This window comes from Vicugna pacos, chromosome 21 (genome assembly GCF_048564905.1).
Source record: "Vicugna pacos chromosome 21, VicPac4, whole genome shotgun sequence".
Classification (NCBI taxonomy): Eukaryota; Metazoa; Chordata; class Mammalia; order Artiodactyla; family Camelidae; genus Vicugna; species Vicugna pacos.
In genome coordinates, this window is record NC_133007.1 from 14,893,801 (window position 1) to 14,916,962 (window position 23,162).

Below are 23,162 nucleotides of genomic sequence, written 5' to 3' on the forward strand. Positions count from 1 at the left end.
CTGAAGGGCAGAAATTTAGGGTATTTTTGTCTCTTGTTAGAATTTATGTATGTGTGTGTGTGTATTCCCTGTCAGTATTATGTCTGTTACTTTACTGGTTTTTTCAGTGGCCAATAGTTGGATTAAAAAAACCCAAGCATAGCGTGCAAGAAAAATCATGATTTCTTGCTTAAGTAAATGTCATTCAGTTACATCTTTTACATTGTGATCTAACTGGACAGGATATTTGAAATGATACTGCCCAGAGGAGCTTCCTCAGTGCTTTAAACAGAGGTTGAAGAGATACTTGTACTTTGAGGTCTGGTTAGAATATGCCATCATGAAGATTAAAGGGACAATACTGTTGAGAAATAGGTGGTATGTGCATAAAAGTCAACAACTCTTTGTGTATGTGTGTTTAGTTTGTGTGTATATCTATATATACATGTCATTGGGAGAAGTATTTTCTCAGGTATAAAAGGCATCTTTCTAGCAGCTACTACCTTAACCCTAATGAGCAACTAAATTACTCTAGATCTGCTTTAATTTAGTATGAAGAATTGTATTAAATAAACCACATTATATTCTCAATTAGGGGGCTGCCACATTAAAGGAGAAAGGGAAATCTGTTTTCCATCAGTTACGTTAGAACAAAAAGCAGATCTGTGTAGCTCTATGTTATCCTAAAGTGTGTTAATCAGATACAAGGTGTGACGGAAGCCAGTGACAAAGAGTTTTCCTGATAGTGAACAGGTTCTGATAATAGGCTGGTTAAGGCTTCATAATGTTTCAATGGTTAAGTAGTAAACAAAAATGATACAGGACTTCAGGATGGCACATTCCATATAAACTCAAACCGTTAGGTCTTTTATGACACTTTAGAATTTATGAAAACTAGTGCTTAAGGTCATAGTGTCAGGAGCTGAGAAGAGAAGAAAATAAAAGACAAAGCATGTATACCTTTACATACAAGACAAACCAAGGATATCAGGATGCACTCCGTGTAAAAACAAACATTTCAAGAATGGATTTAAAAAAACAACCGTATTCCTAGAGTGTTTCCATAAAAGCTTGATAAATTTTGCTGACATTTCTTGGCTGTGGTTGGACTGTGGCACTCCTGAATTCCCATACTTATTTCCTGAAATAAGGGGCTTGTGATAAAAGAGAGTAGAGATTTGGGGGAGAGGAGTTAGAAGGAATTGGTTTTAACTGATACATGTTGAATTTATTACATTTTTGACTGGATATTTATTTAGAGTTGCTATGTAATTTTTAAAAGATGAACTCCTTTATTGCCATAATTTTTTTATTTTGGGGGGATAGTTATTTCAACAGCTTAATGGAGTAATGGTGTCAATCTTAGATTTCTATTTAAAGAATGCTAGAACTTGAGTAAGTCTTAGATTTGTTTCATTTTAGAATTGAAGAACCTGAGACCAAAAGATAGTGAAATACCTTTAGAAATTTGCATACTTCTGCATAACTAGAAGAAGAATCCAGGTCTCTTTAACTCTAATCCAATGTTTCTTTGTATTATAAAATGCCACGTTATTAGTATGTATGAATTCAGACTCTGAGACACAAAGAAACTATGACTTTTGACAGGACTATTAAACGGTACTCATTGAGGATAGATACAGAAGATAGCTGAAGCTAGGGATTCCAGAAGGCTGGTCCATTGGAGTGTGGTGAAGCTTTTACTGGTTTTCACTAAAGTGAAACAGAAATGTGTTTGTGTGTGTGTGTGTGTGAGTGTGTGAGAGAGAGAGAGACAGAGACAGAGGAGAGAGAAAGAGAAAATATTTTAGTGTTGGGAAGATATATCTTTATTTTGAGGTTATTTTTCACACATCTTTAGTCTTAAAATGGCCTTTCTTTTCTAAAACAATAGTAGTAGGTGGCAGTTGATTTACATTTAATATCAGTCCCCCAAATTTGCTTTGAACCCTTCCTTAAAATCTAAAATTTGGGGGACCACTGTCCTAACCTGTTAATTTGCTACACTTGCTAAGTACATTCTCAACAGCCATGAGCTAAAATATTTCATTTTTAAAGAAGTCTGGTACATAATAATCAATGTTTCAGAAGCACAAAGATCAAAACTACAGCATCATAGAGCAAAACGATACTCTCTCTTTTGAGTCTAACGAATTTACTATTAAGGAAAAAGAAAGGAAAGTATTTAAACAAATACTGCGTTCCTCATAACATTCTTTATTCCAAGGTGCTGTTTTGGTAAACGTTCAAATATCTGCATTATCACAAACTAGAGCAAACATTTATGGCACAAGTACAGGATCTTAAGGATTTTCATACTTAGCCTCTATATTTTAAAAATACATATTTTAAAACATCTTCCAAAGTTAAGTGGTAATATTAGAATTAAGAAAGTCACTGAATACTGGTAGGATTATATACCAGTAATTATTGTGGTTTTATCTAAGGTAAAGGTATTGTGGGTATTTTTTTTTTATGACTTTCAACTTTCAGTAAGGAAATAGTTTTATAATCATAAAACTCCAGATATTTTCAGAAAGTCATCTTATAACTGCTTGAGACTTTAAAGCCTTGATACTGTTTGGTCAAGGTTTTTTGCCGCTTTCTTTGCTATGGTCTAAAATAAAAAGGCACCCGTACTTGTTAAATCTCAAGGCCACCTTTTTGTGAAAATGCTACTTGTCATTGTAGTGGATCACTGTAGTAGGAATCTGTAATCATTTTTGGATCTTTTGCAGAGCATAATTTTCTATATCTTAAATGATTACTCAACTTGGTATAGAATAACATACTCTGTTTCATATTTCCTGAGGGAGAAACTTTTTTGTTTTTGTTTTTTTCTGAAAAGCTGTGAAGACAACCATAGTGTTTTCATTGTGATCCTGTAAACAATAATGTATGTGTTACTCATTATGTTAGTCATAGAAAAGAAAGCCTGTGATTTTATAGTACAAAGATACTTCAAAGCCAGAATAAAACTATTTTTAATAAAACAACAGTACAGTCTGTGTCATTGCCACTGTACTTTTTAGCCTTATTGTTCAGAGATGCCCTGGTTCTATGCATTTTCTCTGTCATAAGCTGATTTAAAAGAAAAGAAGGTGATAACTTAGTGTAAGGCTAGTCTTGTCACAGCTGGTGCTAGGTCTTTGCTAACTGACTACACTGGAAAATCAGCTTTCCCAAGACACTCATAAGTCAAGCTTTAGTGTCAACAGTTAGTCATGGGTGCTGATAAGTACTTTTGGTTTGTGTCTTTGGACTTCTGGCAAATGGAGTGTGGGTAGTCTCTTAAAAAAAAAAATCAGGCTTGTACATGTAGGTTCATTAATAAGAACATTGCATTAAGTTTGAAGAGTGATAAAAAGGCTTAAGTTAGAAAGGCTATTTGTGAAGAAATATTGCACATTTCTACATTTATTAGATGTATTTTATTATTAAATTAGAAGAGTGAGAGCTTATGAGACAGGTAGAGATGATAACTCAAAAGAATAAAGTGTGAATTTTTTTCTTTGTGCAGAGCATTACTTACTAGGCCAAATACATTTTTATGGATATGTGGCTTGGGGATTTACTTTTTAAAATTATACCTACCTCTGTAACATTTAACAGATATTAATAAGAGGCAAGTGTTACTCTTAGTGAAATAGCAAACCCCATATTTATATGCTTTGGGCATTTGACAGTTTCAACTTCTGTTCTTACACTAGAAATCCTGTGCTTGAGCTTAAATTGTAATGGAACAGTCAAATCATATGTTTTTCTATCTTTCTTGAAACTTCTTCATTCAGATAATCAAATTTAAAATTTTTCTACGAAAATTGAAAGTTAGTTTTATACCTCTTGCCAAGTGGAACAGGCTACTTTTCATGAAAGAAATGATATCATTCAAATTAGTTCCAATTTTTAATGTAGATCTAATAAGATTTCTAGTATTATAAGGCATATTCTAGGAGTCTTGGTGACCTGTAACTGACTTAGCTTTTAGGGAAAAAAGCCAATTAGTATGAAGTATTTTTTGCCCAAAATACCATTTTGCTTTTTGTTTATGCATTAATTTTTTACCTTAACAGATAATTAATGCATCCTTTCCTTATTCTGTAAGAATATGGGATCATTCTTAAATTATCTGGTCACCTCTAATATGACAAATTTTTTTTGCAGGTAACTTTGAGCACATGTATGCCACCAGAAAATATACTTGAGAAGTCATATGAGTTAAAGAAATTCAAAGCTACATTTAGCCTTTGGGCTAAATTATTTTGAAGCTAATCAAAATGCCAATATTGTATAATTAGCACCACTAAGTATTTTATTTAGTTTTGGAAACCCAGAGTGTACCATTTAAATCTGTAGCCAGTGAACTACTTGTAACAACTACTCTGCTATTATTTTTTCAATTTCCTCTTTCCCCATCACCATCCTATGTGCAGCCAGGTCAGAGAGAACATGACTGAGAATACAATATGTGAATATACTTACAAGACAAAGAGCTACTTCCTCCCATATCACTGCTTGGTCAGCAATTCATCCCATTCATAGAATCTTAGAACTGAAAGTTGATATTGGAGGTCATTTCATATATTCTCATTCACTGAAGAATCCATTCTGAGGTGATCCTGCCAAATGTTCATTCGTGCTGTGTTTAATTGCTTTTTCCACATTGCTGGCCTTAGGTCTGCAATGCTGTAATAGCCACAACCAGCTGTGTACACTTAATCAAATTACTTCAGTGTTCTGGGCATCGTTTGCTCAATTATAAAATGGCAATAATTACAGTACCTAACTCAGAGAGCTGTTTCTTCAGTTAACACTGTTGGCTAACATTGTTTTTAATACAGATTTTCTAAATGCTTTTTGGTGTATTATCTCACTTTCTCAGAACAATGTATGTGATCGGTAATTGGATCTTTGCATAAATTATCATATCTATTAATCACTGTAACCATACCCAGAAGATATAGCATTTGGATTTAAGATTTGTTGTTCATAGCTAAATTGTCAATTTCAAATACTGTAGGTTAATGCTGTAGATGTAATGGAATAAAAAATCTTCAGTGATTTAAAAATTGATATAACAGTTGAATTAATAAATGTTTATTGTTTTCAGTAAAATGCAGTAGTTAATGTTTATGATAGGTCTTTTATACAATTTAATTTTAAGTAATTACATTAGGAGATAAATTGATAACTAATAGGAGAGTTAATAGATAACCATTAGAAAGAATGAAAGCTTAATAATTTGGTGGCAAAATTGCCTTTAGCAGTACCATAGCCAAAAAATATCTTCTACCTCCACCAACCTCAGTTGAAAAGGAGCATCTATACAGTTTTAGAGATGTACAGTGTAGAACATAGTCTAACCGCGGATGCTGCTAAAAGATATACTAGTAATGAGAAATTCAAAATTTAACAAGAAAAAATTTTTAAATAATAGTAATTGCATTTATTATAAAATTTTAGACTTATTCTTACTTCCCAGAAAGTCTTTCTGTACTGACAGTTTTTGACTTGAGCCTTAGCTTTGGGTGAAAATTGCTTAACGTTTAACTAAAATGTATGTTTAGCCCACCTCATAGTCATCATGACCATCTTAACTATTGGTGGACAGTACTATGGTCTGGCACCTTTCCAACTTTTTAAAAAAATAACTCAACAAAAGTGTTAAAGATATGACAGAGGAATTTAAAACTAAGAACCCTAGAATTAGGATGACGAGGAATGGCTGGAGTCTTTTTTTTTCCATCTACACCATCAGGGGCACTATCCATTAGCTGTTAAGTGAATACACTAGTGAGAAGTTAACAACCTGTGGAGAAAGTAGGGCGCTAGACAGGTGCAGCCATAGCTTATAATAACTTGCCTATTTGTCCTTCAGAAACATCTGCCAATGATGTTCTCTGTGAACAGAGGTTACAGAATACAGTGAAGAAGCCACAGTCTTGCCCCTCAGGAGTTCATGGTCAAAGCAGGAGACATTTAAAGAAATAATTACGACCAAATAAGATATTATTATTTTGTGGTTGAAACAAAATTGAAATAAATTCTGCTGTTTGTTTTTTGTAGTAAACCATTTCATTTGTTAGGTGAAATATTTTAATAGTGCTCTTTTTTTCCTACTGAAAAATGTTATCTAAACCAAAAGGTATAGTGAAAGATGTAATTTTAATGCTTAACCACGGGTCATTAGTGCCACAGTAATTACAGCCACAAAACTTTGGAAATTGAAGTCAGCTTGCTTACCTAAATTCTAGTAATACGTAGATAAAGAATTTGTGAAGTTTGAACTTTTCCAGTTTTTGCCATTGCCATTAGCGATTGGTAATCCAAACAGAGATGTCTTTAATATATGGATTTAATTGATGTTTATTGATTATTGTGTACAATAATTCTGAGCAGGTATTTTTAATGTTTCCCCTTATCCAAACAAAGCTTCCCCCCCCCCAAATTCTCTCCTTGTAAGATAAAAGTATTGCTATCTGAGTGCCAAGCGAATTCTTTCATAAGCTTACATAAAAATAATTGACTGTTTTCAATAGGAATATGATGAAGAATGGGCTAAGAAAATTCAGAGTGAGAAGTTTCGCTGGCATAACTCTCAATGGCTGGAGATGGTAGAGAGTCGTCAGATGGATGAGAGTGAGCAGTACTTGTATGGTGATGACCGAATCGAGCCATACATCCATGAAGGAGATATTCTTGAGAGACCTGACCTTTTCTACAGCTCAGGTAAGATGATAATTAAAGCAAAAATAATTTATGTGTGTGCTATAAATAGAGATTTTGGTCTGCCAATCTTGTTTTCCCAAGCTTTGTAAGCACTTCCTTTTGTATATAAATGGTTTTCTGCTAATGATTTCAGACATAACATTAATACACACCAGGCATATCTATTAACTCACCATTAGTTTTTCCAGGTTAGTCTTTGATATGACCTCCATACAAAAGGCTATAACTAGGAAAATTAATTGCTCTTAGTTTATAACTTTCTAGAATGTATAACTTAAAATGACATCTTCAAGATTTCTGACCTCTGTTTGAAAGTGTTATATTTTTCTCTATTCTGCATTTATTTAAATGTACAATCTATTAACTCATAGATTGTTTTCCAATATATTTCATTTTGTCATATTTTGCCATGGTTTTGCTTTAGTTTTGAACTAGTAACCCCTATTTGGTGACTATAGTTGGTTGCAAAGATTTAGACACTGTTTAGCAATAGTTTTTTCATTCTAAATTCTGCCAGTATTTTCAAGGTAAAATTTAATTTTTACAAAAATCTTACATATATTATAACCTTGTTGATTCTACCACCCTGCCTTTTTCTAGGGATTTTGGCACTAAGAATGGTAAATTTTTGCATATTCTGCCTTTTAATCTGTTGTACTATTGCTAATATTAATTACTTCATTTAATTTGTTTGGTTGACAAGAAGAAGGAAAGGATTTCTAATTAAGATTTGTAGCAGGTTGGAAATAAAAAAGCATTTAAAATAATTATGGCTTTAAATTTAAAATCAATGGCTCACTTTTTTTCCTACTGTGTTTTCATTCATGTGTTTTCATAATTGTGTATTGTACATGTTGCCTGTAATACTGCATTATTTGTATATTTGATATAGATACTTGAACCCTGGAAAATTGATGCTTTACTTTGAAAATTAAATAGATTTCTTCCTAACTGAACTTTACAGTAGTTACGAAATACTGCTTTGTGTTTCAAACCAGATGGAGTAGATCATTAATTTCAATCAACCAGCATTTCTTAGTTCAGTAATGGCAAGCAGCTGTTCCTTACATGTTCAGCTATTCATGATGTAAAATATATATGATATGAATTTTTTGATAATAGAAATCAGAATTTCTTGGAATCATGTTTCTTGCTTTGAAGATTGATAGCTATTTTTCAGTGTGAATGAATAACCAGTTTCCAAGATCAAGTAAAACTTTTAACCATTTCAGTATTTGACTTTTTTGTTTTAATACAACTAGAATTTTAGAACAGATTTCTAAAAAATTATACCACATTTCCAAAATTAATTCATTTAAATTAACCTCTTAAAATGAAAATCATTAGCATTTTTCTGGGAGATATTACATAATTAGAATGTACAACTTACACTTTTGTGAGAAATCTGAATCATAAACATTTTTATATATCAAAATTTAGAAACAGCCACAGCAGATGGAAAAATAAATATATTTAAGCATTTGAAGGGTGAAATGTTATCATTAGGTATCCTCATGTTTGTTGTTTTTTTAATACCCATAGCCTGATGATATGGTAGATACTTGACAGCAGAGATTAGATGGCTCTAAGTTTAAAGATACAGTTCTCATATCAAGCCATCTGTATTTTTTTAGTTAATTTTTTTACCTATTTCATTTTTCAGGAATAGTTCATCAACTAAATGAATAAATGTGGTATTACTGATATGTATCATGGAAATCTAGATAATGTCAGTCTCTTGTCTTTTATTGTGTGCAATTATATCTTCAGAAACATAAGATAAATTTGTGATACTGCAGATTTGTTTGTATGCTTGAGCCATTTTATTGAAATCTCTGGATCTCCGTGAAACTTCAGGCTGCTTCTGATAAAAGCACCTTTAGTAGCTTTTCAAACACAGAGGTTAAGCTAAATGGCCAGTGATTCCCTGGTCTTAACTTTTATTTAAAAATGAAATAGCATTAGCTACTTCCTCATCATTAGTATTGCCCTCTATATTTTCTAACTCTTAAATATGTCAAAATGTATCTGTTTCTTTCTTGCTATTATTCTTAAAAAAGATCTTTGTTTTGTTATGTGAAATAGGAAGCTAACGTCTCCTTATAGTTACGGTAGTTTTTCTTCTTAGAGTCTAAAATTATTGTGACTGTAGTCACTGATTTCCTTTTCTGTCATGAAAATGATGCTGTTTGCTTTAGAACTTTTACCCACAGAGGAAGAGTGTTACAATTTATAAAGCTGTGTTGCTACTACACATTTCTAAATGACTTACTGCTTTTTTGTTCTTCATTATTAGTTGTGGTGAATTTTATTATTAGCGTTTAATGTGTGAATATATTATAGAATATGATGCTTAATTTAAAATGGTTTATTTCTGTCTCAGGATCATTGTAAATCCATAATATTCATTTGCCTGTGTGTTTATGCTTTGTATCTTATTGGGTTTAGCGAGATAAGTTGTGATTTCTCTATATTAGTCATTTCTTTTTCTTATTTTCTCTACTGTTGATACCTATTTTCTCCTACACAGTCATGATTTCACTTTTATCTAGTTCACCAAGGAGTCCAGTTTACATTTGACTTTAAAAAATAAAATTTATTTAGGTAAAAATATATAGGAAGATATTGAGTTTTTTGTATTTTTTTACTTTTGTATAAGCCAGTTTTTTTAACTGAGTTTCAGAAATCAGAAGGTTGATAAATTACCTATGCTAGTAGTAAATTTGCTTTGATTTCATTTTTGTTCCAATATATACCCCATCTTAGTCATAATCATATTTATCATCATTACTTGGAGTACCTCAAAAAGGTGTATTATATAACTGTGGTCTGAAAGGTTTCATATAATTTAATAACCTAAATGTGTATAATGCTCTACAGCTTACAAGTGCTCTGGCATCTATCATCTCTGTCTTCTGTTTTTCTCTGGTCATTTAAATGTTACATGAAATTTTATGGTTCCTTGTTGTGTCTTCAAAACAACAGGTTACAGTAGGAACTTGAGACGGTCACTCCTTACCTGGAATTTGTAACCAGAAACACATGATTCCTTTTTAATATTTCTGTAAAAGAATTAACTTTGGATGCAGAAATGCTGAGAAGCACAGATAGTTCCAAAGAAGTTGAAGTGCTTCAGTTGAAGATTTAACTTAAAATATAATTTAAATTTTATACCTCTTTCTAGTGAAGAATGATTGCTCATATAACAGAGTTACCTAAATATTGTCAAGCCAGTAAAGGACAGTGTAGGAGCTATAGTTCACTGAATGAACGCAGTGTCCTAAGATTATTAAAAATAAGTTCAGAAGTATAAATTTACTCTTTTTTTACTCTCATAATATCAGGTTTATTGTATAACTAAACCAGTTTTATCCTGGCTTTATAGAATTTCTGGCTGAATCTTTAAACTCAGATATTTTTTAGTATCATCTCTATTTAATGAGATCCCCATTTGTAGTTCCCTGTATTCCATTCATCCTTTCGCTATTCATTTTTCCCTTTGAAGACAATAAGAGTTCCAAATCAAGATGGAGATACTGAGAATTAGACAACAGTTTTTAATTTAACTTCTTCCTCATCTGGTTCACTTCACTAGGTCATGTTTCATGTAATGTAAACTTTTAAAGTATAATTCAGGTATCTTTTAATATGGTTGCATTTATATCTGTGTGTTAATATTTTTGAGTGTTAGAATCTTTTATGCTACTGGCATGCTGAATATCTTTGTGTGGTGTATATTTTATTTTGGCATTTTACTTAGCTTTGTTCCTCTAAAAATGACATATTTCTTAAACCCCAATCCTCAATTATTTGGTTTTACTCTAACAGGAGAACTTACTGATTTTTGTGGTCTTAACCTTGTTAATTTTAGCTAAACTTTCACAGTCTTAGATCCATAGAAAGTTAATTATTTTAGCTGCTTAACTCTCAGCCAATGGTGTCTTAGCATTCCCATAATTACACTTTTTGTAACTTCTCTGTGTATAGCTGGTCTTTTGAGGTATAGGATTTGTAACTCTTAGAGGACATAGAAACTGGACTAAATATTAGATACTTTTAAGCTACCTCTTAAGTATTTTAAATTTACTAAAGTAATGAGCAAATGCCAAACATATTATTAACAAGATTCAACAATTAAATAATAATACAAGTCTTTAGTATATGATATGTAACAAATGGATGTATATGTAACAAATTAGTAGTACAAGAGTCTTATGGAAATATAGATTATTTTTACGTATTCATTTGCCAGCTGTATGAATTTTAACATCTACTCGATTTTTAGTACCCTTAATTCCTCAAACAGATTTTGTCATTTAATTCCCACCTGCCTGTCAAGTCTCAGGTCACACCTCTGCATCCCTCCCTCCCCAAGTAGGATTTTCTAATCCCTACAGAACGCAGTAAATCCTTTATTTTTCAGCCTCCAACACTCATTTGTACATGTATTCCTTCCTGTTGCATATCATTTATTAATGGTATGTATTATTTAATTGCATCTTAAGTGTTTATGTTATATTTTACTTAACCTAAAAGTCCTGAAAACAGAAATTTGTATTGTAATCTTTTTTGTGTTTTCCACAGGACCTAGCAAGAGTTATTGCATATGGTAGGTGTAAAATGATCATCTGGTCACTGAATAATTTGCTTACTATGTGCCAAATTTATAAACAATGTCGTGGGTATGACCTAGCCAACATTTGTCTAGAGATCACCTAACAACCCAGAATACTTTCAGAAAAGGAAACTTTAAAATGCCTCAGAGCTTTTCAAATAGAAATGATAGAAACCACATACTAAAATATATTGTTTCTAGACATAGGACAGCCCTTGAAGCCATCACTTTGATCTTTTCTCAGATTCTTCTTATTCTTAACTTATTCATAATTCTATCGAAAGTAAGTTATCTGAATTCAATGATTGGAACAAATGATAAAGTAGTATCACTCTAAAATAAGCAAGAAGTAATAATAAAGGCTTAGATTTAGGAAAAGAAGCACTTTATAAGCAAAGTATTCAAAAAGCATAGTAGTGCAACCATTTAGCATAGGTAGTCAAATATATCTAATTACCTAGGGCATTACTGTATAATAGTTCATACTTATAATGAAGATTGAGTCATCAAGAAGTATTTAAATTATGTTCAGTATACTTTTTTAAAACGTGGGGAATGTAAGATACATTTACAAGGATCTCTAACTTGTTTGTGTGTTTGTGTGTGTGTGTGTGTTTTAAAGTTTGGCACTTAAAAATTCATATAAAAATTCATTTATTTGAAATACCTAATTCCCTAATCATGATACACAAATGAAGCTGTCTGGGTACAAAATGTGGAACATACCAAGTGTTGCTCTTTACCAATACCATGCTATTTAATGTCTCAGAACTCTCTTTCCTTACTCATTCTATTTCTGTTTCTTTAGCCTGGAACAGAATTCTACTGTCTTTCCCTACCTCACCTCCCCCCTTATCTTTTTGTATCTTCTCCACAAGACTATAACCCCCTTTAAGGTGGAGATTGTTTTATTCATCTCTGTAATTAAATAGTACTACCACAGAGTAGATGCTAAATAAATGTCCAAATGTTGTGTTGCATTGTTGTGGAAGAACACTTAAGCATGTATGGTCTTCTGTTCATACTCCCAAAGAGAACAGCATGTCATACTGACATTTTTCTTTCCAGATTAAATATACAGGTTATTTTCTATCACATTGTTTGATAGAATAGTTTGCTTTTTATTCCCTACAAAGATGTTGCGCTACTTTTCTTTCTTTTTAGATGGATTAGTTGCCTCTGAAGGAGCCATGAGTCCAGATTTCTTCAATGATTATCACCTTCAAAATGGAGATGTAGTCGGGCAGCATTCATTTCCTGGCAGGTAAACAGTCTTCCAAGAAAAATCTAATATATGGTGTTTCCTTTGTTTTTGAAATACTAAAATTCCCTTCACTCCCCGTTTCTCTTTTTCCACTAAAGAATTTTTTTTAAATCCTGAATATTTTCAAAAATATGCTTATTTGATTCTAAATTAACTTATGAAGTCATATTTTCTATGTAAAAAAATGAAGATCACTGTTCTAAAAATAATATGCTTCCTCACTTTGGAAAATGCAGGCTGTCTATTGAAATAGACAGTATTTTTGCCAAATTAATGGCTCAGGTTGTATCCTAAGTCTTTTCCAAAGCCAATAAAATATAATATAAAATAACAACGCAATACATGTATTTTAACAATTACTGACATCACTTTCGATAGTTGATGCTTTGATTAAAGACTTTTTCCTCCCTGCATGGCATTCAAGTAAAATATTTAAGAAAAAAAAAAACTGACATGCCAGCATTATTGTGCAATTATAATGAAGTTCCCCCAGCAGATATCCTGCTTCATTACTGATGTCATAGATTTTGTAATCTTGCCAGAAAGTGTAAACAATAGCTTCCCCTTCATATCATTCCTAGAGGTGTAATATTGTAATTCAGAATGACTGTTGAAATTTCACGTTAAAATGATCTAATGAATAGGTGTGGTGCTTTTGCCCTTAAGACTATTTTTTCTTTAAATTATTGATTTAATTTTCTCTTCTAAAATTAAACTTTTTATTAACATAAGCTTTTCTGTTTGGAGGATATGTTTATGTATTTTTTTAACTGAAAGCATACAGTTGTAACCAATGTGCTATAACTCTGAATCATCACTTGTAATAAGCCATTTTAATCCAGTAGTAATAATTATTGTAACCATTATGATTATCTAGTGTGTATAATTTATCTTGTAAATATTTATCATATTTATTCTAACCTGCATAGCAACTTTTTAAAGCAAGTATTATTATAGACATTTTACAAATGAATAAATGAAGGCTTTAATAATTTAAGTAACCGGTTCACATGCATAGGATGGTTGAGAAGAAAGTCTGAACTATATCTATATATATATATCTATAGGTCTCCAAAGCTTATGGTCTTTTCATTATAACATACTGCCTAATTTGGAAGGACACATAGGATACTGTAGTAACTTTTAAGTGTTTTGCTTTTTTTTACCACAACCCCCTTTAAGAAATACCTTTCATATTGCAACCCAGTGCACACATACATATTTGTTTATATACATGTATATACCTATACATATGTGTAAAACAAAAAATGTTTTAAATGGTAATTATTCTATCAGTAGTGTACAATGATATGCTCTGTTTTATTCTATTCTGTTTTATTTTTGAAATACAGATTTCAACCCACTGTATTGATTTCACAACTTACTGATGGTTGTGACCCAAAGCTTAAAAGTATAGTAGAAAAATATAGGAGTATTTCATGAAATGCAGTAACCTTATATGCAGTTCAGTAGTCTTTAGTGAACTTCAAATAAATAATAGCACTTTAGAAATGATTTCATTGGTGTACTGGATTTTTATGGTAAAAAGCTCCTTGCCTTACGAAATAAAAATTAAACATGGTTAAATACCAGAAAGTATGTGGCATTTGATTACTTCTTATATCTCTGTCTATATTGGCTATAATTATTTAAATAGAGACTGTTTAATTATTATAACTACTCCATCATGTGACAATTCACCGTACAAATGTTTTCTAAAACATAATTGGAAAAGGAAGAAATGATCTGGTTATATAATCCCAATATTTATACTGAAGATTTTTGCTGATAGCATTTATTAGATTAATTTTTCTGCCATTCATGTTTCACTGTGAACAAAACATTGTTATTGTATCTCCTGCAGAAACTGCTGCTTTAAAGAAATCAGACTGATACTAACCATGCATTACTTATTTGAGATAGACTTGTTTATTATGTATATAGTTACATGATCTTTAAGAACCTGAACATTTTCATTAAAATTGAATATACAAAAGAATGAACTTACGAGTTCAACTCAGCAAAATCTTTAATTTCTGATTTTTTTAAAAAGATCCTTTTATAAAGCAATAGAGATGTTTTGAGAGATGGGCATACTCAGTGACTAAGTTATGTACTGTGTCCAAAGATTTCAGGATTTCATTTCTCAGTTCTGTTAATAAGTTTTTTAAAAACGACTTTGGGAAAATTCTCTTACCTTTGACCTTCAGTTCCTTTTCAACAGTAAAAATGTTTAAGTAGCTTCTTTCACATCATAAAAGACATATCACAGTAATGTTGGCTTAAAGGATTAGTTAATAAAACTTACGGTAGACTATATGTTTTTTCAAATCAAAAGTGATATGCTTATTTATTATAATCATTTTGAATTGAGATTTCTTTTCCCTTTAAAAAGAACTTCCCCTGAGAAAGTTGTCTTTCATCTCTTGTCTTTTGTAATTTTTCAGACCTTAAATCATGTAACAGTATCATTTTCTCTTTATTTCCAGAAGAAATAATTTACAATGAATTTCCTCAGTTTTTTTGTAGATAACAGATCAAATAAAAAGACACTCTAAATTTTATTAGCAGATACAATGAAAACTTACAGTATATCCAAAAATCATAATTGTTCCTTGCTACATTCTGTTTTATTGACCTTCTCTAGAATCATTTATTCTTCCTTTTCTTCAATCATTTTTGGTTGTTTAGGATTGTCTTTTATTAGGATTTTTATGTTCTTTTTTGATAGAAGCAAACCATGGATCTTAACTCTGGCTTTTTTTAAAATTCTTCAAAGATTTAACCATTTTAAACTGCTGTGTGATTATTTACATATTTTAGCACGATAATTTTGATGGATAATGTCCCAGATGTGACATTTTAAACTAATGGCTACCCTTAAGCTTCTGATACTCAGTGGGTAAATTTAAAACCTATTATATGAGATAACATTGACTTAGAATAATACTTTTGACATTTTCACTGTAATTGATTTTAAGCAAAATGGGAATATTTTTTGAAAAGTGTAAACAAAAGGTGTGGGACTTATTCTTCATCTTCACTGTAAAGATAAGAATAAACAGACTTAATGAACAACATGAAGAATTTGGTTAACAATGAAAGAATAATGTCTGGATTGAATCTTGGATATTGGAAAAGCTGATTCCTTAAAATAAGGGAATGTTGCCTATTTTGAGGGGTTTTTTTTTCTTTAAATTAGGTAAATTGTCCAAATGATTCACAAATTCTTTCCCTGTTCTTCATCATATGTCTTTGATAAACAAGCAGTGTCAACGTAATTGGAGCAATAATTCTAAAAAATAATGTATAAAATGTGAATTTTTATAATTACTATTGTTTTGAATAATTTGAGAATGTGAAACAGTATGACAGTGCCAAGTGGCATGCTCTTCAGCCCGTACTTATGGCTTTTCAGGCTTTGTGGGTTTTTAACATGTCAGTTTCAGGGGATTCAGGTAAAGTAGATGGTCCCAAGTTTCTGTAAGGTCAAGAATAAATTTCTAATTTGTATGATAAGAGTTTTTTTTTTTTAACTTGTTCGAAGAAAAAGTCTTCAGTTTCTTCTGAAATGACAATGTTTAGTAATAGGACAAATCTGTTAAAATGGGGAAACTGAGTCAGATTTAGAGATTGTTCAAACAGTTCAAATTGTATTTCTTATTAAAATCCAGGTCAAGGAGTCCTTCTTAGTATGAGTATCTGCACTTTTGTGATACAGCAAGGCAATTTAATTGGAAACAGCAAAAATTGCTAAACTCATCCATCCTATCCTACAAGGGAGATTGGATGTTTGATGAAATACATACTGGCAGTTGGACAGCGAATCCTGGGTTTTAAACACGTGTCACTCTAAGTTTGAACGTCTTGGCGCCGGAATTTCCCAACATTTAGAGTTAATGCAAAATACATTAGGGATCCAAGGCATTAGCTATAGAGTTGCCATTCCCAGAGGGTCAGATGTAAATCTTCCCTTCCCCAAATCTGAACTGGTGTTATAAAGTAAAGTGGAACTTGCTATTGAGGCTAATTAAAAATAATAGGAGTAAAACTAGCTTTTTTTTCCCCTTATATACAAGGTATCCATACCATATTTTTGGACTGTTTTTTTATTATAACTCTTACTTTTCAAGACTAACAAGAACCTCATGTTGAGTATTTTTAAACTGCTTCCAGCTTTTACAAATCAGTTTTTGTTACAGTAAAAATGGTCCATTTTTCTTTTATAGGAATCCAGTTTTCATAAACTGGAAAAAAATTTCGGAGACTGCTTAAGTTTCCTTGGGGCTTTGAAAAATATTTTTCAGAGGGCCTGGAGTTCTTCTTTGTGGTTGGCACAGTGATGTCATTTACTGACCATTTCACTGGAGTCAAAGATGAACGAGATGTGTGCATTATCGGAGCCAACTGATTCTTACTTCGTTTTCTGTGTGTGTGCTCTTTTATTTAGCATGCCCCTTTTTTTTCTTCCTGAGTATTTGGTCATTGATTTTTCTGTTCATAACATGTATTACAGATTTCACATATATACCGTTTATTCTGTTCTCTAATTTATTTTTTCAACTATTAAATCACAGTTGAAATGCTAGTTGCATTTTTTAAATTATACTGAATAGAACTAACAAATTATTTTCTTAATATGAAAGAAATAATGTTTTATTTAGATTTTTAATGTATATTTTTTCATATACATTACATGCAAAACAGTAGACTGACTGACTTGTAGGTGTAAGGCCGCCTTAATTATACTCAGCTATTTAGTTAACTCGGTTTTTTTCACTTGAGAACAGCAACCTCAAAATTACACATTCCCTGTCTAGAAGACATGAAGTGTATACTGATGTACACATTATTCCTTGAACTATATATTAGGATATTTTTTCAAAGCAGTTATTCAAAAGATAAATCCAATTATTATCTATGTTACATCCCTTAATTTTGTGATCAAGAAATTCTTTTATTTTGAGAGGAAAAGTAAATATGCCTATAAAATCCCTTCTTTGGTTAAGTTCTGTATCAATTTTTAATTGATAAACAAAACTTCCATTTGTTCTAATAGTTTGTTTTAGTGACCCTCGTTACTGTGGCAGTAATGCAGAAATTACACAGAAGGGTCAAAAGAAAGTGAAAAGAACCTCCCAGAAACATTTCCTTTGACAGATATTGAGACCAACCATTTGTTCCACAGCATTGTAAGAACTATGTGAATTGTCAAGTACTTAAGTCTTTTAAAGATAATCATCAAAAAACACTGCTTTATTTAATGTGTAGCTTTTTTGTTACTAGCTTCCTATTACTTTTTCTCAGAGGAGAACATGCTTCATGAAGCCTTTAAAAACGACTCCTGAGTTTAGTAATTTTTCCAGACATGATGATTACAAAATAAAGCGGCCAGATTCCATTTTCACCTGTCAATTGCCGAAGATTTTTCAATGCTAGTACCCACACAAGGGAGCAAAGAGGTACTCTGGTATACCCCTTGTGGGAATTTAAATGGATAAAACCTTTGTGAAATGTATTTGGTAACAGAGAACAGGAGCTTTAAATCATAGCCTTCCTTAACTCTGTAACTTCATTTCTAAGAATTTATCCTTATGAAGTAATCATAAAGATACTTTATCCAGAGACAAAGACTAGGTGAATGATTGTGTATGCAAAAAAAAAAAAAAAAGATACACTGAGCTCAGTGAGATACACTTATCTAATTATGGAGTAAATGTTATTTTCAGCACCTACTTTGGTGCCACATGATGTTGTCCACATATTATATTATACCAGTACTCTGATTTAGGTAAATATGAAAATCAAAATAGGTCAAAGTAGATACTCACGTCACATAAAATTCTTATTTTCTAAGAATTGACCGCAGAGACCTTTTAATTTGCTTCTTCCTTATTGAAAATAATTTTAATAAAAATATTATTCACCTATGATGTTTTGATAGCATAAAATTGAGTATACTGCTGCCACATCTGTAATTCTAGTGATGAAGGGAGATAGTTGAAATATTTAGTCTTTCCATTTATATTTTTTGCATGTATTAAAACATGACAACAGATTCATTGATTTAACGTTAATATGTAAACATATTTTCATTTTAAGACAAGCCTTTTATTAAGCAATGTATAATGTTTTTTAAAAACTTACTGAACGCTTTGTATATGCAAGGCACTGTTACACATTTTATTAACTCTTTGTTCATCATGTGCACATTTGCATAGTTCCCTAATACTTGTTCTTAGCTGTATCCAGGTTGGAATATTTGCAAGAGTTGCTTCTTAATTTAAATGGAATTTGGGGTTAAAACATACGCGGTAGAACCTCTTTATAGAAACAATGTTATTAGGTAACAAGACAATATCCTGTTTACTTCTAAAAGTTACTCTGTTTCAAGGTCTATGATTTGATCTCAGAATATCCAGAGCTGTGCAAATTTGCATTATAATTACTTTCTGTTATCCAAGTGACATTGTTTTTAATATATATAAACAAGTATTTCAAGCTCAGTAACAATTGCTATACCTAGGTGTAACCAACCGATAGATGTAATTTTAAGTTCTTCCCACCTTCATCAGTATTAACCAATCAGTAATACATGGTAAAATTGAATAAAGCCATTCACTAGAAATAATACTATATGACAGGTAAAATTCTAAGATAAAGAAGTGGTTAAATTTGTGGGATGGTAGAAACAGAGGAACAAGAGTGGAAGTAGCTGTGTAACACAGTTCTGATAAGAAAGTCAAACCAAAACAAATAATGGTTTTACACTATGAGATTCTTAGTCTAAGAAAATCCTTACATTAAATCATACTTTTTCTTTCTAAATACTCCTGTAGCAATTCTGCTAGTTATTTTTTTTATTTCAGAAGATAGAATGTCTTAGGAGCCTTCAAAGAATAAAATGTTTAAGTTTTTTTTTTTGTCTAAATCTTAGTATACAAAGACTAATAACTTGTATATAGCTACGACTTATATCGTCATGTATCTCATTTGATCACCAACAGTGTGTGAGGTGTACAGGGCAAAGAGTAGTATTGTCCTTATTTTTGCAAATGTGGACATTAAGGCTCAGAGATTTTTAAGAGACTCATTCAAAACCAGATAGGTAGTAAATAGTGAAGCCTTTAAGCTTGGTAAGAGCCAGCACTTTTAGTATTACACCATTACTGCCTCCACGTGGCAAATAAATATATTAGTCTAACAGTGAACTGCACTTGAGAAAGTTTGAGAGTAAATCTTATCAAAATTCAGGGTAAGATATGTAGGTTTTGTTGTGTAATGCAACATATTGTTTACTAAGTTTGCTTTAATACACTTGGTATGATTCACTGCAAATTGGTGTTTAAATTGCTTGGAGACAAGTTGCTAAAAATTTATTAATGCATCAAGTAATTAGTTCACTGCCATTAAATTCTCTTAAGTAGTTTGTTAAGTTCTCTACAAATTAATTCAGTTGTATAAAAAATTAGGATGAAATGAGTGGGATAATCTCAGTCTATAAGCGTTATTGTCTCATGCAAATCATTTGTTTAGCTAATTAACCAATGTAAATGTTTATATACATGATGCTGTTGTTTTATGCCCACAAATGAGTCTTCAAGATTAGTTTTAGTTGTCTTATTTGTTTAGACTGTTTAATAAGAGGAAACTTCTTTCTAGCCTTGAAAAAGGCAAAGCTTACTCCTAAATTCAGTTCCACTGCTTGGGCACTAATGATTTGCATTTCCCAAGGAGAATTGAATTAAGTTTTATTAGTAAATTGGGCCTATAACTTTTAAGGCCAGATTTTATTAGATTATCACACATCAGCATTAGCAAATTGTAAACTTTACTGAAATACAGAAATACAAGCCAAAAATCAAGGCTTAGAATCCTGAAAACCTGGGAAGATGTTTTATTCTAGAGAAAGTATACTCCTGACTTGAAAAAAAAATCTTAAGTGATTTACTTTCCTTTGGAAATAAGCAAGAGAAGTGACAGAGAGCAACAGCACTGCTCTCATCAAACCCGTGTTAATTTCAGTCTAGTGATCTGAGCTAAGTTTTTGGAGGCATGCATGTTAGCTATATGTAAAGTTCAAAGATGCTCCCAAAGGAAACCAAATTTGTTGTCATTTTATTAGGACTTTCATTTAGGAGAAGAAATTGAGCATAACTGAGTCTATAAATTAAAAAAGTATTCTGAATATGACTGGATCCTATAAAAACATTAACACATCAAATACGGTATAGCTTTGTACTAGAAGAAATGACATGGGAGTTAATCCAGTCATGACTAAGAAGTTAATTACATCACCACCATTTAAGAGTGATTATCTAATGTTAAGGTTTATACATTTTTATACATCTTAACTGCATTTTGTTGGCTGTACACACACATAAAAATTAGTTATAAATTTAAAAAGAAAAATAGAAATTAAGCAAAAATGGCTATTTTATGACATATTTGGCCTATGAAATGCTCTTATTTTCAAAAAATTAAGTGGTTTTTTTAAAGGAATACAATGTAGATTACCATCAGAAAGACTTGCTTATCTGTATTCTAATAAGAGTAACAAAATTATAAGCAATTTGGTTGATAAGCACCACCACCCCCTCCAAAAAATAAGAGAGGAAAATAGCGCATGTCATCTTTTATTTCCTTTAAGTCTGGATTCAGTGACACTGAGCTTACTCCTAAACTCAGGGATAGGTTGATTTACTCTAGCCCATCTGTGTTTTGATTGATTTAACAATGTGATTTAAGTATTTATGAACAATTGTTTAAAAATCCTTATATTAGAAATGTTAAACAAATATTTTTCTTACATATTTTTTAAAAAAAGGATGAAACCTAGAGCCTGTAGATTTTTAAGTGTAATATTAATTAATTCCCATATTCTCCATATTACCCATAGTCCTTCCAGATGTGCTATTATAAATAGCTCACTCCTCAGATATGAGCCATATGGGCTCTGTAAACTGATTTGCACTAATTTTGAATAGAAATTGTACAGATTACAGATGAATTATTAAAGTAAATGTGTATTGCCAAATAAATCTAAGAGCAAAATATTAAACTGCAGTAAACGAGAAAGGAATGTGCAAATGAAGACCTGCCTACTTTAATAAGTTTAGTGGTTACCTTCTCAGTTTCAACCAAAAGAAAAGTTTCTTTTCTTTCTTTTTTTTTTTTGTTATTGTGTTTTTCTTTTTTTTTTTAAAAAAAGTTCTATAAAACTGCTTACAGAAATACCTAAGACAAAAACAAGGAAATATAATGTTCTAAACTCAGCCAGTCCAAACCACTTGAGCTGCTATGACAGCTCATAAAACTGAGAGTAGTTTTTAACTGGGCTCTGTTTTGCATTGCCAAAGTGAATTTTCCTTGCAGGAAGTAGCCAGAGGGTTTATTTAGTTTCCAGTCCAAGGCTTTGATCTTTCTGTACTGTCACATCTCGGGTTACAGAGCCCTTTTTCACTGCAGTAAATCTGCAACCGTTAATGAGAATAAAATTTCCTCCTCCTCACTGATCACATGCTGTTAAATGCCAGAACACAGCCAACTGCGTATTTGTAAAATTTCAGCTACGATGTATGAAAACATTGCAATCAGTTTAATCTTGTTGTCTTTGTAATTCATTTTATTGAGCTTTCTTCCTTTTTAAGTGACCTACTGTATCAAGTAAGTAAGTGGTTGCAAGGCCAAACCTGGGAGAAAGATTTAATATGTCAATAAGCTGAGAGGAGGAAGGTGTGCATGTATAGGGGAGGCAGAGTGAGGGAGTGAGTGCACATGCATTTATACTACCATTAACATTCAGATTGGCTCTACTTTAATTTGGCTTTTGAAAGACCAAACCTTCCTTTCTCCTCAAATAAAGTAAGCTGGCTTGTTATTTCTTTGATTATGTTGTATGTTCAGTTTCCACATAAATTTGCACTTAATGAGTTTGTTTAATAAGTCAGAACATTATTTTTAACTTTTGATTTAGAGAAGATGTCATAGTATTTAAAGATATTTAAAGGATTTCAAAAGACTTGAACTCTACATTATAAGAGCTATTCTTAAAGTAAAAATAACATCATTATAAGTATCTACTGACCCATCTTACCAAATGGGGCCTTACACCTACTGGAAATACTATAAATATCTGTTAAATAAATCAATGGAAATTCAAAATCACATTTAAGCAAACTGATTTTTATACAATACTAAATATATAATCTTCATACTGAAGTGCATTTAATGATTTCTTTTCAACACTTAAAATTTATTTTACTCAGTAACCTTTTTAATTGAGAAGCACTTGGATGAGCTCTAGGGATAGAGATCAGTAAGAAATAATCCCTTTCCCGTTGAGAAGCTTAAAGTTTAGGGTTAAAATACAATTTTTTAGGATGACTTAAAGTGTCCTACTATTCTTTATTTCACTTTCTTTTTTTTTTTTTGAAAAATTTTAAAGGAAATACTATAATCAGGCTTAGAAAAAAGAATTAAGGAATTAATCCTATGTACAGGGTCAGTTTTTAGACATCAGGGGTCTTCTACACATTCCTGTTCACTTTTATGTTATTCTCCCACCTTGATTAA

At 31.4% G+C, this 23,162-nt stretch overlaps 1 protein-coding gene across 4 annotated transcripts in view; it reads left to right on the forward strand.

The window, feature by feature from the left end:
- Positions 1-23,162, forward strand: part of KIFAP3 (kinesin associated protein 3) — a 136,764-nt gene that overhangs the window by 99,160 nt on the left and 14,442 nt on the right. For all 4 annotated transcript variants that reach the window (XR_012062720.1, XM_072946142.1, XM_072946141.1 and 1 more), the window contains 2 exons: positions 6,519-6,708; positions 12,488-12,587. Coding sequence is in view for 3 of the 4 variants with exons in the window: in XM_072946142.1 (XP_072802243.1) it covers positions 6,519-6,708; positions 12,488-12,587 (290 nt within the window). In the remaining variant the exon portion in view is untranslated. The remainder of the gene's footprint in view (positions 1-6,518; positions 6,709-12,487; positions 12,588-23,162) is intronic.